Below are 18,688 nucleotides of genomic sequence, written 5' to 3' on the forward strand. Positions count from 1 at the left end.
ACCTGTCATTAAAGTCACACTATTTTCCAAGAATGATCCATTCCGGGCTTTTTCTGGCACTTTTTCTTTACAAGTTTAAATTAGGGTTGTCCCGATATTGATACCAGTATCGGTATCGGGACCGATACCGAGTATTTGCGGGAGTACTCGTACTCCCGCAAATACCCCCGATACTGAAATAGAATACTGTCCCCCCCCCCCCGCCGCCGCAAACCGCAAAGCCGCCGCCGTTAATCAGCGTGCGGGAACATTACAGCTTTCGTTTGAATAGCTGTATCCCCGCCGCGTACAGACACTCCCCCTTGCGCGGGATTGGACGGATGATCTGTCCAATCCCGAGCAAGGTGGAGTGTCTATACGCGGCGGGGATACAGCTATTCAAACGAAAGCTGTAATGTTCCCCGCACGCTGATTAACGGCGGCATGTGCGGCATCATCAAGGTATGTAGGACATGGCTGCATTATGTGGGGGACATGGCTGCAATATGTGGGGGACATGGCTGCAATATGTGGGGGACATGGCTGCAATATGTGGGGGACATGGCTGCAATATGTGGGGGACATGGCTGCAATATGTGGGGGACATGGCTTCAATATGTGGGGGACATGGCTGCAATATGTGGGGGGACATGGCTGCATATGTGGGGGGACATGGCTGCATATGTGGGGGACATGGCTGCATATGTGGGGGACATGGCTGCATTATGTGGGGGACATGGCTGCAATATGTGGGGGACATGGCTGCATATGTGGGGGACATGGCTGCATTATGTGGGGGACATGGCTGCATTATGTGGGGGACATGGCTGCAATATGTGGGGGACATGGCTTCAATATGTGGGGGACATGGCTGCAATATGTGGGGGGACATGGCTGCATATGTGGGGGGACATGGCTGGATATGTGGGGGGACATGGCTGGAATATGTGGGGGACATGGCTGGATATGTGGGGGACATGGCTGGATATGTGGGGGACATGGCTGCATTATGTGGGGGACATGGCTGCATTATGTGGGGGACATGGCTGGATATGTGGGGGGGACATGGCTGCATTATGTGGGGGGACATGGCTGCATTATGTGGGGGACATGGCTGCATATGTGGGGGGACATGGCTGCATATGTGGGGGACATGGCTGCATATGTGGGGGACATGGCTGCATAGGGGGGGGACATGGCTGCATATGTGGGGGACATGGCTGCATATGTGGGGGACATGGCTGCATATGTGGGGGGACATGGCTGCATATGTGGGGGGACATGGCTGCATTTGGGGACACATTTAAAAAAAGTATCGGTACTTGTACTCGGTCCTAAAAAAGTGGTATCGGGACAACCCTAGTTTAAATCAGTATTTTTTACTAGAAAATTACTTTATACACCCCAAACATTATATCTAAGGAATAAAATGCCGATCGTTGCAATTTGTTATGTCCCTTTTCGGGTGACGGGAGCCTGAATTACAGTTGCAGGTTCTTTTTTTTTTTTAACCCCTTCATGCCGATATATGTTGGCAGAATGGCACGGTTGGGCACAAGCACGTACCTGTACGTCCTCTTTAACCACTTCCCGACCGCCGCATGTACATATACGTCGGCAGAATGGCACGGACAGGCACATTGGCATAGCTGTACGTCCCTGCCTAGACGTGGGTCCGATCGGGACCCCCCTGGTACATGCGGCGGTCGGATTCCCGCGGGGAGCGATCCGGGACGACGTGCGGCTATTCGTTTCTAGCCGCTCCGTCGCGATCGGCGTACATGTATGTCCCTGCCTTTCCGCGGGTCGGGGGTCCGATCGGGACCCCCCCCCCCCGCGACATGCGGCGGTCGGGTTCCCTCGGGGAGCGATCCGGGAAGACGGCGCGGCTATTAGTTTCTAGCCGCCCCCTCGCAATCGCTCCCCGGAGCTGAAGAACGGGGAGAGTCGTATGTAAACTCGGCTTCCCCGTGCGTCACTGTGGCGGCGCATCGATCGAGTGATCTCTTTTATAGGGAGACTCGATCGATGACGTCAGTCCTACAGCCACACCCCCCTACAGTTGTAAACACACACTAGGTGAACCCTAACTCCTACAGCGCCCCCTGTGGTTAACTCCCAAACTGCAACTGTCATTTTCACAATAAACAATGCAATTTAAATGCATTTTTTGCTGTGAAAATGACAATGGTCCCAAAAATGTGTCAAAATTGTCCGAAGTGTCCGCCATAATGTCGCAGTCACGAAAAAAATCGCTGATCGCCGCCATTAGTAGTAAAAAAACACAATATTAATAAAAATGCAATAAAAATACCCCCTATTTTGTAAACGCTATAACTTTTGCGCAAACCAATCGATAAACGCTTATTGCGATTTTTTTTACCAAAAATAGGTAGAAGAATACGTATCGGCCTAAACTGAGGAAATGTTTTTTTTTTTATATATTTTTGGGGGATATTTATTATAGAAAAAAGTAAAAAATATTGTTTTTTTTTTTCAAAATTGTTGCTCTATTTTTGTTTATAGCGCAAAAAATAAAAACCGCAGAGGTGATCAAATACCACCAAAAGAAAGCTCTATTTGTGAGGAAAAAAGGACGCCAATTTTGTTTGGGAGCCCCTAACATGTCACACTTTAAAATTGCGCAAGCTCCTGGAATGGCGACAACCTACAGAACAGCAATAAAATGGCGGAAAGATTGGGGGGGGGGGGGGGGTGCCATTAGAAGCAAAGGCGCGGCGTCCCGTGTTTTGCAGTCATTTTAAATTGGGTGTGAATGAGTTAGGCTTCATTCACACATGACCGCAGGCGTGAATCAAAGCGATCACGCCCTGCAATTTCATATGGTTTTCCAAACGCTGGACGCGATGCCATTACTTCTGAACGGAGCTTTCCTCTAAACAGGTGACCTGTCACGCTGCAAATCCTGCTGCAATCGCAATGCGCAGGGGGGGGGCTTTGGGTGCTGACGAGAAAAAAAAAAAAAGGGGGATGCCATCCGGGGCCCTGGTCACCACCGGGCCCCTTAGAGGCCGGGGGGGGGGCTGTGGGTGCTGATGGAAAAAAAAAAAGTGGGGTGGGGGGGCGTGGGTCTTAGGTCATCCAGGCACCCTGGGGACCACCGTGCCCCTTACAGGTGTACTGCCTGTACCCCCCCCGAGGGCTGTCCTGCTGCTGACCTTCACTGCAGGGCTGCCCTGTCCTCTTCCTGCTGCTGACCTTCACTGCCGGGCTGCCCTGTCGTCCTCCTGCTGCTGAACGTCACTGCCGGGCTGCCCTGTCCTCCTCCTGCTGCTGAACGTCACTGCCGCGCTGCCCTGTCCTCCTCCTGCTGCTGAACGTCACTGCCGGGCTGCCCTGTCCTCCTCCTGCTGCTGAACGTCACTGCCGGGCTGCCCTGTCCTCCTCCTGCTGCTGAACGTCACTGCCGGGCTGCCCTGTCCTCCTCCTGCTGCTGAACGTCACTGCCGGGCTGCCCTGTCCTCCTCCTGCTGCTGAACGTCACTGCCGGGCTGCCCTGTCCTCCTCCTGCTGCTTGATTAACAGATTCAGCTCTCTGGGCTCAGCTGCACTAAACATGAGGGACATGGGGACACACCACTCCTGCTCGCTACTTCATTCAGAAAAGTTCTATCACTGAATGCAATGCCTGTAACACAATCTATAGAGACCTGAATCTGTTATCCCCCACAGGGCTGCAAGTTCAGCAGCAGGAAGAGGACAGGGCAACCCTGTAGTGACCCTCAGAAGCAGGAAGAGGACAGGGGAACCCTGTAATGGCGTTCAGCAGCAAGAAGAGGACGGCAATTTTGCCGTGACCCTCAAAAACAGGAAGAGGACAGGGCAGCCCTGCAGCAATGTTCAGCAGCAGGAAGAGGACAGGGCAGCCCTGCAGTGACATTTAGATGGAGGGAGAGGACCGGGCAGCACTACAACAATGTTCAACAGCAGGAAGAGAACTGAACAGCCCTGCAGTGACCTTCAGCAGCAGGAAGAGGACGGGGCAGCCCTGCAGTGACCTTCAGCAGCAGGAAGAGGATGGGTCAGCCCTACAGTGACCTTCAGCAGCAGGAAGAGGACAGGACAGCCCAGCAGTGACCTTCAGCAGCAGGAAGAGGATGGGTCAGCCCTACAGTGACCTTCAGCAGCAGGAAGAGGACAGGCCAGCCCTGCAGTGACCTTCAGCAGCAGGAAAAGGACAGGCCAGCAGTGACCTTCAGCAGCAGGAAGAGGATGGGTCAGCCCTGCAGTGACCTTCAGCAGCAGGAAGAGGATGGGTCAGCCCTGCAGTGACCTTCAGCAGCAGGAAGAGGATGGGTCAGCCCTGCAGTGACCTTCAGCAGCAGGAAGGGGATGGGTCAGCCCTGCAGTGACCTTCAGCAGCAGGAAGAGGATGGGTCAGCCCTGCAGTGACCTTCAGCAGCAGGAAGAGGATGGGTCAGCCCTGCAGTGACCTTCAGCAGCAGGAAGAGGATGGGTCAGCCCTGCAGTGACCTTCAGCAGCAGGAAGAGGATGGGTCAGCCCTGCAGTGACCTTCAGCAGCAGGAAAAGGACAGGCCAGCCCTGCAGTGACCTTCAGCAGCAGAAAGAGGACACCCATTTTGCTCCCTCCCCCCTCCCAGCACTTATGTGGACTAACCTGTGTAAGAAAGATGTGTACTTACCTTATTTTCAGCCCCCTCCAGTCCAGTCATGTGACCTGGCTCCCCTGTGTCTGCAGCAACAATGGCTACTAAAGCCTGAAGAAGCGATAGGCTCCTATGGCCACCTTTGTCGGTGCTCCCTCCTCTCCCCTGCAGCCGCTGAAGACTGACGCAGGGGAGCCGGATCACGTGACCGGAAAAATAGTTCAGTATATACATCCCGGAATTACTTTAACCAGTTCATGGCTGGGCAGGACTTTCCTCTTCCTGGGTGGACGGTCATAGGACATCCCCCCCGATCCCTCCGCTTGTACACGCACAGTGCGACGATCGGTGGTGAGCCGTGTCCCTTGCATCACTGGTCAGAGTAAAGAGCCAATGACAGCGGCTCGTTACCATGTGATCATTGTGTCCAATTACAGCTGATCACCAGTGTAAACAAACACTGGTAACTCTCGGTTACCGGCTTCTCCTCCTCACACACCGATCCCTTGTGAGGAGAATCCGGGAACAGAGAGTTGCTGCTTTAACCCCTTCTTTACTGTAAACACTGTCCTGATATAAAGTGTACACCTCACAGCCTATCAGTGTATCGTCACAGCCTATCAGTGCAGCCCATCAGTGTACCCATCACAGCCCATCAGTGTACACGTCACAGCCTATCAGTGTATCGTCACAGCCCATCAGTGTGCCCATCACAGCCTATCAGTGTACCCATCACAGCCTATCAGTGTACCCATCACAGCCTATCAGTGTACCCATCACAGCCTATCAGTGTACCCATCACAGCCTATCAGTGTACCCATCACAGCCTATCAGTGTACCGTCACAGCCTATCAGTGTACCGTCACAGCTGCCATTAGTGCAGCCTATCAGTGTACCCATCACAGCTGCCATTAGTGCAGCCTATCAGTGTACCCATCACAGCCTATCAGTGTACCGTCACAGCTGCCATCAGTGCACCCGTCACAGCCCCCATTAGTGCAGCCCATCACAGCCACCATCAGTGCAACCTATCAGTCTAGATATCACAGCTGCCATCAGTGCAGCCCATCACAGCTTATCAGTGTACTGTCACAGCTGCCATTAGTGCAGCCTATCAGTGTACCCGTCACAGCCCCCATTAGTGCAGCTCATCAGTGTACCCATCACAGCCTATCAGTGTACCGTCACAGCTGCCATCAGTGCAGCCTATCAGTGTACTGTCACAGCTGCCATTAGTGCAGCCTATCAGTGTACCCGTCACAGCCTATCAGTGTACTGTCACAGCTGCCATTAGTGCAGCCTATCAGTGTACCCATCACAGCCTATCAGTGTACCGTCACAGCTGCCATCAGTGCAGCCCATCACAGCCTATCAGTGTACTGTCACAGCTGCCATCAGTGAAGCCTTCTAGTGTACCCTTTACAGCTACCATGAGTGCAGCCAATCAGTGTACCTATCACAGCCTATCAGTGTACAGTCACAGCTGCCATTAGTGCAGCCCATCAGTGTACCCGTCACAGCCCCCCTTAGTGCAGCTTATCAGTGTACCCTTCACAGCCACCATCAGTGCAGCCTATCAGTCTAGATATCACAGCTGCCATCAGTGCAGCCTTCTAGTGTACCCATCACAGGTGCCATCAGTGTACCCATCACAGTCATCAGTGCAGCCTATCAGTGTATATAGCGGTATAACATTTTGGCCTAAAATTTAAAAGAAAAAATATTTGTCATAATAGAAAATAAAATCCCCAGTAGCGATTAAATACCAGCAAAAAAAATAATAAAAAAAAAAAAACATCTTGGTAATTGTCATTCAAAGTGTGAGAGCACTGAAAGCTTACAATTGGCCTGGGCAGGAAGGGGGGGTAAAACTGAAGAGGCTCTGAGTCTCTACCTTCCCTACTCCACAACAAAAGATACTCAGCGGGGATCCCACATGGAGAACATAAAGATAGAGAGACATAAGATTTCAATTGATTTTATTTCACTTGCAATAACGAAACAGAACGTGAGAAGATCTTCAGCGGCGTCTTTCTATGGTCCGGTTGGGTGGTCACCGCCGCCACCCGTGTTACAAAAGACGCGAGAAGCTCCGTGCTGAGCTGGGAACAAAACTACTATATAAGAACAGTAATATATAAGGAGGGGGGGAGGGGATCTTAACGGAACTGGAGGGGGCTGATCCGCAGACCAATCACATCTTTTCCAATTTCCGTCACCTGCAAAAGAAACATAAAAAAAATGAACATAAAAAGTATTATTATAGAATCATGTGTTTATATAAAAACGGGTTGCAGCAAATCCTCTCGATCATAAAAGACAAATTTGTTACATTGTATCCTCGGGATACTTCACATTAGAACAGGGTGCGGGAAACTCGCGTTCTCGTGCAGTTTCCCGTATCGCATTGCAGAGTGAAGTAAATAATCCAATACTTTACCCTCTGCTGAACTTGTATAGCTATTGCATATATGTAAGAATTGTATATCCCTATAATTGCTAGACTATTGAGAGTATCTGCTGTTTAGCTTGTGATATTCCTATTTACTTGGGAAATAAATGAGATATTGTTTTCTAAGCAGAGGTGTCTACCTTCATAGCGAACGCCTAGCGGCCTAGTGATATAACGTTTATCTTCATAGCTAACGTTGTATCACTAGGCCGCTAGGCGTTAGCTATGAAGATGGACACCTCTGCTTAGAAAACAATATCTCATTTATTTCCCAAGAAAATAGGAACATCACAAGCTAAACAGCAGATATCTACAGAGCATATAATAACAATGAATCATCACAGATACTCAACACATCCCTCTAGATCAGTGGTTCTCAACCTGGGGGTCGGGAACCCCTCAGGGGTCGAATGAGGATTTGCCAGGGGTCACCGAATCCTGGTCTGTTTCTGAAACCTGCATCACTCTCCCAGCCTTTTTGCTATCCCTGGAGCTTGTGGCCACCCAGCTGGGCTGTTCCTGGAACCCGCAGCTGCCCACTCAGCCTCTTCGCAGGTACCCATGCAGTTCACGGCATGGATGGGGCAAAGACTAGAGGTCAGCTGACTGGTGAGGAATGTGAAGTGGGAGGGGCTGGAGGAGACCCTATCTCCTGATTTCGGCATAGGTGTCACTGCTACGAGACACCACAGAGCCAGAGACACAGTGAAGCCGGAGAAAGTGAATGACACTACCTGCGATTATAGTCGCCATTACAAGGACTCAGGAAGCGCTAAATGTCCGCGGGTTAGGGGCGTAAATTACTTGTCTTGCCTTGGGTGCTGACAACCCACGCTACGAATATAATTTTTCTGTTAGGGGTCCCCACAACTTGGGAAATTTTATCAAGGGGTCACGGCCCTAGAACGTTGAGAATCACTGCTCTAGATACTCTTTGTCAGCTGGTCTCAGATGTTAAAGAGAGAAAAGGCCTGGGCCGCATGGCTTAGGGCTAAACCAGCAGTTCCAAGAGGCTCTCACCAGCAGGCCAGGAGCGAAAGAGATAGAGAGCTATTTGGCTGAAACAATCCTTTTTACAAAACCCTCAGTGTCACCTCATTTACCCCCCACTGCCCCATGGCCAGCCCCACTCGGTTTTGGACGAATCAGAGTGTTCACAGGGCAGTCTTCCTCAGTAGATTATATTACGGACCGCCCTGCCGTATTTGGCCTCTGGGGGCAGTATTGCCCATATCTCCATGAGCCCTGGGTCTCTTTTTGAAGCCTGCTTGTTGAGTTGTAATCACTGATTCTCATCTTATGGTCCTAGAGCAGTGGTCTCCAAAATGCAGCCCAGGGGCCGGATGCGGCCCTTTGCTTGACTTTATCTGGCCCTTGGGGCACTTTTTCATTCACCGACAGTTCTTCCCAATGACACCAACAATGGGGCCCAATAACACCAATGATGGGGGACCATTCCTTCCAATGACACCAAAGATGGGGCACAATTCCTCCCAATTCTATCAACAATGGGGCCCAATGACACCAGTGATGGGGCATGGTTTACAACAACTGATGCTGGAACTTTTTCTACTCCTGATGGCCACAGTCCCGGCCCCCCTAAAGTTTTAAGGAGAGTAAACTGGCCCTTTGTATAATAAGGTTTGGAGACCCCTGTCCTAGACACAAAGGAGCCAGGCTCCCCTGCTATGCAGATTCTGCCTTGGGCCAAATCCCTCTGTACCTTTTAAAACCATGGAACTGCAAGTATCAGCATGGCTGATCTTGGGAATAGAAAACAAATATTGTATTGTTGCCTTCCAACACAGAGCGTTTCAAAAAGTAGTGCATGCGCTACTTTTGGTGTGATTTCAGCTCATTCAAAATGAATGGACTGAAATCGCACTGTACAGAACTGCATGCGAATCTCACAGGAACCGAAGAGCATTCCCGTTCGAGAACATTTCACCCATCTGGATTTTTATAATAAAAAAAAAAAAAAAAAATAGGATTTTTGTACTCACTGTAAAATCCATTTCTCTGAGTTCATAGACGGACACAGCCTTCATTGACCTTAGGGTTATGCTTCTTCCTGCTCCTGGTAGGAAGAAGCATAACCCTAAAGTCAATGAAGGCTGTGTCCGTCTATGAACGAAAGAGAAAATAGGATTTTTGTACTCACTGTAAAATCCATTTCTCTGAGTTCATGGACAGACACAGCATCCTTTGACAGTAGGGTTATGCACCTTCCCTTCCAGGAGAGTTTCTCCTGGAAGGAAGGTGCATAACCCTACTGTCAAAGGATGCTGTGTCCGTCCATGAACAGAAGAGAAAAAAGTTCTGCACCAAGAAGACCCCTCAAGGTGGTAGAAACCTGGCCAAGACCACCCACCATAAGAGCCGCCGCCCCCAAAGACATATGTGGCAGTCAGTGACGGGACCTACCACACCCACGAGGCAGAAAATCCAACTTCCTTCCAGGGATTGTCCCTGAAAAGGTAAAATGTTATAAGTCGGCGTGCGTTCACTTACCGTGGAGACTCGGCAGATCTGTCCTTTGTACTCCGGGCTGTAGCAGGCGCCGCTGAGCGGGCATTTCTCCACCGGCTTCCCCCGGTAGATGGGCTTGTATGAGGCGGCACAGATGTCGAAGGGGTTGTGCATGTCGTAGTTGAGCTGGTACGTGTCGGTGAGACTCTTCTCACACGCTGCCAGGATCTTACGAGTCTGCGGGAAGGAAAGTGAAAAATAAGAACACGCCCCCTATCTAAAGAAGAATGAGATCCCTTCCAGAAATCTCCAACTAAATGAACCCTTTAACCACTTCAGCCCTGGACCATTTGGCTGCCTACAGACCAGAGCATTGGCGCCATTGCAAGCAAATGTGCAGCCGCTCCCCACCAAGGCTTGCCCACCGAGAGGCGGGCGCATACCTGTATGTCTGCCGTGCGAGATTTCAGGCACTGCGGCCTCTGACTGCTGGGTTGGGCTCTCCGGGCCTCCATGCAACTACCGGTCCCAGCATGCCCTCCTGTGCTGAAATGTGTGTCACTGTGACCGGGCTATGGGGACAACACAGCGATGTCATGCCCCATGCTAAATATCACAGTACTAATGTCTGCCCTTTATCACACACTGGAACAATGTAACGTCATACAGGTCCAGTAACCACGGGGCAAAGTTTGTGTTGATCTTTATGCTGCAGTACTTCGTTATGTTTTCTTAGCCTCCCTGCAAAGTCCCAGACAGCTCACCTATTGCAGGTTCCTGTTATGGCAGTACAACAATGCTGCACGGCTCCTGAATTCTGAGCAGAGTTGCCACTCCCGTGTAGGATGTGCCTGCTGGCAATACAGTGGGAGGAGCTGATGTTGCAGGGGGCGTGTCTCTCAGCCTCGTCACTGCCGATTCATAAGCATCTAGCTTGCCAAATACCTAGTCCCCGCCCCCCATGGCTCCTAAATTCCGAGCAGAGTTGCCACTCCTGTGTAGGCTGTGCCTGTCGGCAATACAGTGGATGTTGCAGGGGGCGTGGCTCATAGCCTTGTCACTGCTGATTCATAAGCATGTCGTTTGCCAATACCTAGCCCCCGCCCCCATCGCTCCTGAATTTCGAGTAGAGTTGCCACTCCTGTGTAGGCTGTGCCTGCTGGCAATACAGTGGGAGGAGCTGATGTTGCAGGGGGCGTGGCTCTCAGCCTTGTCACTGCCGATTCATAAGCCTACAGCTTGCCAATACCTAGTCCCCACCCCATCAATCCTGAATTCACTGCTGATTCAAGGGCATCTAGCTTGCCAATACCTAGTCCCCGCCCCCCATGGCTCCTAAATTCTGAGCAGAGTTGCCACTCCTGTGTAGGCTGTGCCTGCCGGCAATACAGTGGGAAGAGTGGATGTTGCAGGGGGCACGGCTCTCAGCCTCGTCACTGCTGATTCATAAGCATGTAGTTTGCCAATACCTAGCCCCCACCCTCATCGCTCCACGGCTCCTGAATTTCGAGTAGAGTTGCCACTCCCGTGTAGGCTGTGCCTGCTGGCAATACAGTGGGAGGAGCTGATGTTGCAGGGGCCGTGGCTATCAGCCTTGTCACTGCCGATTCATAAGCTTGTAGCTTGCCAATTACCTAGTCCCCACCCACCGCTTCCTGGGATTTACAGCACCGCCTCTGTTGCTAAAACCCTCCCACTGTGAGCTGCAGTGTCTAGGAGGGGGGGGGAGGGAGTGTGAGAGACACAAGGAGAAGAGGATTTAATATTAGGAGGCTCATGTCATCACATAGTAACTGCATTTGTTTAGACTGCGATACAGGAGCCTTTATCGATTGAAATTTGATTATTATTGATCATTTCAGAAAGTTGGGAGGTAATAATCTCACCTGCTGCGCCACCTCGGGCTTGGGCCCCAGTTCCAGCAGCCGCCTGGCGAACACTGCGGCCGTTTTGAAGTTCTTGAGTTTGAAGAAGAGATTGACGGCCGTTCTCAGCACCAGGATCATGTGGACGGGCTGCAGGTTGGAGTGTGTGAAGTAGGCTGCCATCTGCAAGGAGGAACATAGAAGGTCACAGCGATATCAACACCTCCCCCTGGTGGTGGGTATTAATGTAAACCGTAACCATAAACTCTTATATGTTCTTTTTTTCAGTTTGTTACATTGAAATCCAGTACTGCTTATCATCTAGGCTGACAAGCGTTTCCTCTGACAAGCGGCGCCAACTGCTTCCCTTCCCCGACAAGCGACACAAAGTGTTTCCCTCCCCGGACAAGCGGCGCCAACTGCTTCCCTTCCCCGACAAGCGGCGCCAACTGCTTCCCTTCCCCGACAAGCGACACCAACTGCTTCCCTTCCCCGACAAGCGACACCAAGTGTTTCCCTCCCCCGACAAGCGGCGCCAACTGCTTCCATTCCCCGACAAGCGGCGCCAACTGCTTCCATTCCCCGACAAGCGGCGCCAACTGCTTCCATTCCCCGACAAGCGACACCAAGTATTTCCCTCCCCCGACGCCAAGTGTTTCCCTCCCCCGACAAGCGGCGCCAACTGCTTCCCTTCCCCGACAAGCCACACCAAGTATTTCCCTCCCCCAAGTGTTTACCTCCCCCGACAAGCGACGCCGAGTGTTTCCATCCTTCGACGCCAAGTGTTTCCCTCCCCCGACAAGGGGAGCCAAGTGTTTCCCTCCCCCGACGCCGAGCGTTTCCCTCCCCCGGCAAGCGACGCCGAGCGTTTCCCTCCCCCGGCAAGCGACGCCGAGTGTTTCCCTCCCCCGGCAAGCGACGCCGAGTGTTTCCCTCCCCCGGCAAGCGACGCCGAGTGTTTCCCTCCCCCGGCAAGCGACGCCGAGTGTTTCCCTCCACCGGCAAGCGACGCCGAGTGTTTCCCTCCCCCGGCAAGCGTCGCCGAGTGTTTCCCTCCACCGGCAAGCGACGCCGAGTGTTTCCCTCCACCGGCAAGCGACGCCGAGTGTTTCCCTCCACCGGCAAGCGACACCAAGTGTTTCCCTCCCCGGCAAGCGACACCAAGTGTTTCCCTCCCCCGGCAAGCGACGCCAAGGTTTTTCCCCCCCGACAAGCGACGCCAAATGTGCCCCGACAAAAACTTGAGTACTCTGGTGCAGCTGTGCTTGGTAGCCAATCAGCTTCTAAATTTAGTTTGTTCAGTTAAGCTTTGACAATGAAACCTGGAAGCTGATTGGTTTTTACGCAGAGCTGCACCAGACTTTGCACTCCCTGGTTTAAGTAAATCTCCTCCGAGCGTCCCTGATCGGTGATGCCGCGTGCCCCCGCTGGCGTGTTTCTCCCCCGACCAGCAACGCCGAATGCCCCCCCGACTGTCTATTTCCCCTCTCCGACCAGCGACGCCGACTGTCCCACCCCGCCCCCCCAACTGTCACACACCTCCCCGACCAGCGACACCAAGTGGCCCCCCGACCAGACCAGTGACAGAATGCTGCAGGGAATTGAGTGGACATCCGGCGTTCTGTGCAGCATTCGGAACCAACCGGACCAAAGATTTTTTTTTTTTTGAGGGTAGTCGGGGAGTGTTGTTTCCAGCCGAAATTGGCCATTAAAGTGATTGTAAAGTCTTTTTTGTTTTTAAATAACATGTTATACTTACCTCCTCTATGCAGTTGGATTTGCACAGAGCAGCGTCGATCCTCCTCTTCTCAGGTCCCTCTTTGCTGCTCCTGGCCCCTCCCTCCTGTCGAGTGCCCCCACACAGCAAGCAGCTTTCTATGGGGGCACCTGAGCCGAGTCAAAACCCTGTGTATCCATTCAGACACAAAGCCTGACCCAGCCCCGCCCCCTCTCTCCCCTGATTGGCTAACTGACTTTGATTGACCGCCAAGAGAGAGCCAATGGCGCCGCTGCTGTGTCTCAGCCAGTCAAGAAGGAGAGTCCCGGACATCGCTGGACAGAGAGGAGGCTCAGGTAAGTATTGGGGGGGGGGCTACACACAAAATGTTTTTATTAATGCATAGAACGCACTAAGATAAAAAAAAAAAAACCTGTCTTTACAACTCCTTTAATCTATCAATGAAATGTACAGAGTTTTCAGTCGTGTTCAGTGGCGGTTCGTCTATAGAGGGCACTGGAGCGCCGCCCCCTCTGGCTCTCGCCCGCCACTGAGTCTAATAACATAGATTCATGCATTGCACGAATCTATGTTATTGTTGCCAGCTTTCGCTGGTCTATTCAGAGATGGCCGGACCTTGAGCGCCGGCCACCTGAATAACGGCAGCTGGTTGGCTGTGCGGAAGTGCCTATCGGAGCCAGCGGCTTTCCGAGTACAGCCCTCGGCTCCCGGATGTCTTATCCTCGGGACGTACGGGGGGTGCGTTCCTTGGATAAGCCAATCAGTTTCCCCGATTCTGGTTAATCGGTAACCTGATTGGCTGAAGCGTCACCAAGGCGGGAGAAGACATCGAGGGACGTGGAAGGAGTAAGGTAAGTGCATTTTACAGGGCACAGTGGCGACAAAGGGCACAGTGGCAACAATGGGCACAGTGGTGACAATTGAGGGGCACAGTGACTGTTTGATGGCATGGCACAGTGACTGCGTTTGATGGCATGGCACAGTGACTGCGTTTGATGGCATGGCACAGTGACTGCGTTTGATGGCATGGCACAGTGACTGCGTTTGATGGCATGGCACAGTGGTGATAATTGATGGCATGGCACAGTGGTGATAATTGATGGCATGGCACAGTGGTGATAATTGATGGCATGGCACAGTGACTGCGTTTGATGGCATGGCACAGTGACTGCGTTTGATGGCATGGCACAGTGACTGCGTTTGATGGCATGGCACAGTGACTGCGTTTGATGGCATGGCACAGTGACTGCGTTTGATGGCATGGCACAGTGACTGCGTTTGATGGCATGGCACAGTGACTGCGTTTGATGGCATGGCACAGTGACTGCGTTTGATGGCATGGCACAGTGACTGCGTTTGATGGCATGGCACAGTGACTGCGTTTGATGGCATAGTGACTGCATTTGATGGCATGGCACAGTGGTGATAAATGATGGCACAGTGGCTGCGTTTGATGGGCACAGTGAGGCTGCAATTTTTTTTCTTTTTTCCGTTTGCGCCCCCCCCAAAAATGTTGAGCACCAGCCGCCACTGGTGGTGTTTTATTTCCCAGCTCACCTCACAGATCCTCTTCTGCTGCTCCAGGGTGTCTTTGGGAAGTTTCTTTCGCTCGATTTCCATGGAGAGACCCACAATATATTCTCTGCAAATGGTGATCAGCTGCTGAGCCTGAAAAGAAAGTCATTTCAAGAATTAAACGTTTTCCCTCCACTGTTAAAAGTCACATCCCCGGGGGGAGGGGCTAAATAATAATTCCCTCTTCTGCCCTCACCTCGGAGATCTCCTGCTTGTTGTCCACCACCAGAAGGGGGACGCTGAGCAGGATTAAGCGGAACTTCTCCACCGCCTCTTCAAACTTGCCGGTCGTGGTGAGCTGGTAGCACAGCTGCAGCCGCTGGATGAGATCGCTGAGCTTCAGACCGACCGCGGGAAGGCCGTTCTTCAATCCCGCGTCCTTCCTACAAAGACCGGGAGGGTGGCGTTAGTATCTCACCAGGCAAAGTAGGCTGCTATTGGTGACCTTGCCGATATTCTGATCTCACACAGACTAAGAACACAAACATGCACATCAGGAATTCTGTTATCACTGTGACTTCACTGGCTGCATGCTTCAAGAGCAGGGAAGTGCCAAGCTCATATGAAATTAACCACTTGCCGACGGCTGGAGGTCTAAAGACATCCTGGGATTTGTGGTGGTATATCTGAATGATGGGTGCAGCTACAGGCATCAGATATTGTCGTTTTCAGCCGGCGATTCCCTACACCAGCCCTCAAAATTTGCACTCGCATGCTCGCATTCTGCGAGTAAATTTTGAGGGCTGGCGAGTGTGGGACAGGCTGCCTGGGAGCAAGGGGAGGTGAGCAAGGAGAGGAGCCGCCGCCTGGTTGTTCAAAGCGCGGGGAACATGACCGCTTTCAATTCAATAGCTGTGTTCCCGGCGGCGAGCGTCATATACAGCCCCTCCCCCTTTTCCGGGCACTTTGATAGACAGAGCACCCATCCCAGGATTGGACGGGTGATCGGTCTATCAAAGTTTCCCGGACAAGGGGGAGGGGCTGTATATGGCGGCTCGCTGCGGGGAACACAGCTATTGAAAGCTGTCATGTTCCCCGCGCTTTGAACAACCAGGCTGCGGCGGCTCCGGTTCCTCTCACTCAGCACAGGTAGGCTGCACTGAGGACACTGGCTGCACTGAGGACACTGGCTGCACTGGGGACACCTGGCTGCACTGGGGACACCTGGCTGCACTGGGGACACCTGGCTGCACTGGGGACACCTGGCTGCACTGGGGACACCTGGCTGCACTGGGGACACCTGGCTGCATTGGGGACACCTGGCTGCACTGGTAGACACGGGCAGGCTACATTTTTGGGCACGGGTAACTTGTTGTTAATATTTATAACTTAATTCTGCATAAAACATTTAAGTGTCATTTCATGAGATAATTTATGAGGGCGTGTCTGGGGGGTGGGACATGGTAGGGGTTGGGCGGGGCAATGTTTGGGGGGGTTCTGAATAATTTTCTAGCAAAATAATCATGATTTTTACAGAGAAATTTCAGAATTGGCCTGGGTGGCAAGGGGTTAATTACCATAAGTAATATACAAATAATTATCGTTGCCTGCATTCTCCACCAAAAAAAAAAAGTATATATTGTTTTTAAGGTAATTTACTATATTTTCTAAATCTATACTCAAGCAGGAAGTTATATCAAACTTCAGTAACTAGATAAATAATTATCTTATAACATATAGTATAATAATATATGATTTAGCTTGTACTTTTACAGCAGAAGATTCTCATTCTCCCTCATTAACGGTGTGAAAAAACAAACAAAAAAAAACACGGGATTGTGGGTAAATCTTATACACATAAGGACATGTTTTTTCCTTGTAGATAAGAGGGCTGGAAGGGAGCATTTGTCTTATAGACACGCCCCCTTCTATGACACTGCAATGAGAGGCGTGCCTCCACTGCAGCATTTTTATTCAATCGCTTTTTCCAATGGTGCTTTACCATTGGTCCAACCAAGGCTCCAGGCTGTCCATTGAGCTCAGTGCCTCTGACAAGAAGTGAGGAGAGGCACAAACAGCGTGTGTCAGCTTGTATTTAAACTGGCCGCTCTGTATGTAGCTTCTGGATGGCTGCACAAAGAGCCCCGTACAGCGTGTGTCAGCTTGAAATTTAAACTGGCCGCTCTGTATGTAGCTTCTGAATGGCTGCACAAAGAGCCCCGTACAGCGTGTGTCAGCTTGTATTTAAACTGGCCGCTCTGTATGTAGCTTCTGAATGGCTGCACACAGAGCCCCGTACAGCGTGTATCAGCTTGTATTTAAACTGGCCGCTCTGTATGTAGCTTCTGAATGGCTGCACAAAGAGCCCCGTACAGCGTGTGTCAGCTTGTATTTAAACTGGCCGCTCTGTATGTAGCTTCTGAATGGCTGCACAAAGAGCGCCGTACAGCGTGTGTCAGCTTGTATTTAAACTGGTCGCTCTGTATGTAGCTTCTGAATGGCTGCACAAAGAGCCCCGTACAGCGTGTGTCAGCTTGTATTTAAACTGGCCGCTCTGTATGTAGCTTCTGAATGGCTGCACAAAGAGCCCCGTATCTCCGGAACTATAGCTTGATCTTTTTTTTTTTTTATGTTTATCACCTGCCTCCTCTGACTGCACATCCCTGTTACCTATGTATCTCTCCAAGCACAGGAAACAAAACATTTCGCGTCATGGATGCGTCTAGAAATCTCTTACCAGTTGCGCTGTGGGTAGCCGTACATGGCAGGAAGCCCCGGCAGAGCCTGGAAGGTGCTGCGTCCTCGGGAGAAGGTATGGAGGAAATGCTGCTTGTATGGACTGAAGTTCACCACTCCCACCTGATCATGGAGGAGCTGAGAGGACAAAACATCAAAGTCACAAAACGTTGGAAAGTTTCATTTACACACGAAGCTTACAATGGATGCAATTCGGGAGCGCTCTTTATTACAAAAAGGGGACAGATAAAACCAGTCAGGGAATGCGACAAAGAAAGAAAACGCAGATCGGGGCTAAAATCAGAGTTTACCCAAATAATCCTTCAGCAGATATCTGTATAATCCCTGCAACCAGAATTCACAAAACCACCTCACAGGATCGCTGGGAGTGTACATGTAAAACCCGGTCTGTGCAACTTCCAATGTATCTGCTTCTTGTATCAGCAACCGCTTTCACACTTCAAAAGATGGGTTTATGACTAAAAATTTCCACTATTGGGACCTGAAAGTCGTGTGATTTTGATGCGACTTAAAAACAATGCCCTGGTATTCTTGAGGTCTAGGGACCTTAAAGGGGTTGTAAAGCTACATTTTGTTTTTTCCTATATCTGATCTATATGCTGCATAGATTGGGAAGCAATCATTTCTGCCAAAATTTTTGTTGTACCCGTTATATACCGTATACACTCGAGTATGTGCTAAAAATGCCCCCCTCGGCTTATACTCGAGTCACCTTTTTGCGCCTGATCTCCCAGACTTTGGGGACCCGGTACCGGCCGGCCGTAGGTCTCCTGGACTCCATGTAGCCCCACTCTTCCTCTACAAGTGTTCAAAGTTTGTTGTCCGGGGGACCTACAGCCGGGGAGCACCGATTTTTCAAAGCCGGGCTTCCCTTCCATAGACTCCCATGTTAAACTGTAATTTCTCCGGTGACTTTGGGGACCCGGTATTGGCTGATCGTAGGTACCCTGAACTCGGAACTTGGCACACATGTAGCCCCATTTCTTCTCTACAAGTGTGCAAAGTTTTTTGTCCAGGGGACCTACGGCCGAAGAACACCAATTTTTTAAAGCCTGGCACCCCTTCCATAGACTCTCATGTTAACCTAAAATTTCTCCTGGTGACTTTGGGGACCCGGTACTGGCTGGTTGTAGGTCCAATGAACCCGGACCTTGGCACACATGTAGCCCCATGTCTTCTCTACAAGTATGCGAAGGGAGCACCAATTTTTCAAAGCCGGGCACCCCTTCCATAGACTCCCATGTTAAACGTCAGTCTAGACATGGGCACAGTGAGGCATGGACA

The 18,688-nt window shown here is 51.2% G+C and overlaps 1 protein-coding gene and 1 non-coding gene across 2 annotated transcripts in view; both read right to left on the bottom strand.

Moving 5' to 3' along the window:
- Positions 1-6,570: 6,570 nt before the first annotated feature.
- COPA (COPI coat complex subunit alpha) overlaps positions 6,571-18,688 on the bottom strand; it is a 74,287-nt gene continuing 62,169 nt past the window's right edge. The window contains exons 28-33 of the mRNA XM_040332247.1: positions 17,385-17,521; positions 14,904-15,090; positions 14,690-14,800; positions 11,416-11,577; positions 9,572-9,766; positions 6,571-6,827 (exon numbers count right to left, since the gene is read on the bottom strand). Of these exons, the coding sequence (XP_040188181.1) occupies positions 6,768-6,827; positions 9,572-9,766; positions 11,416-11,577; positions 14,690-14,800; positions 14,904-15,090; positions 17,385-17,521 (852 nt within the window). The 3' untranslated portion in view covers positions 6,571-6,767. The remainder of the gene's footprint in view (positions 6,828-9,571; positions 9,767-11,415; positions 11,578-14,689; positions 14,801-14,903; positions 15,091-17,384; positions 17,522-18,688) is intronic.
- On the bottom strand, positions 10,083-10,216 carry LOC120921483. Its single transcript, XR_005744901.1, has one exon. It is a non-coding gene; the product is annotated as a small nucleolar RNA SNORA84 (small nucleolar RNA).

Source organism: Rana temporaria, chromosome 13 (assembly GCF_905171775.1).
Source record: "Rana temporaria chromosome 13, aRanTem1.1, whole genome shotgun sequence".
Classification (NCBI taxonomy): Eukaryota; Metazoa; Chordata; class Amphibia; order Anura; family Ranidae; genus Rana; species Rana temporaria.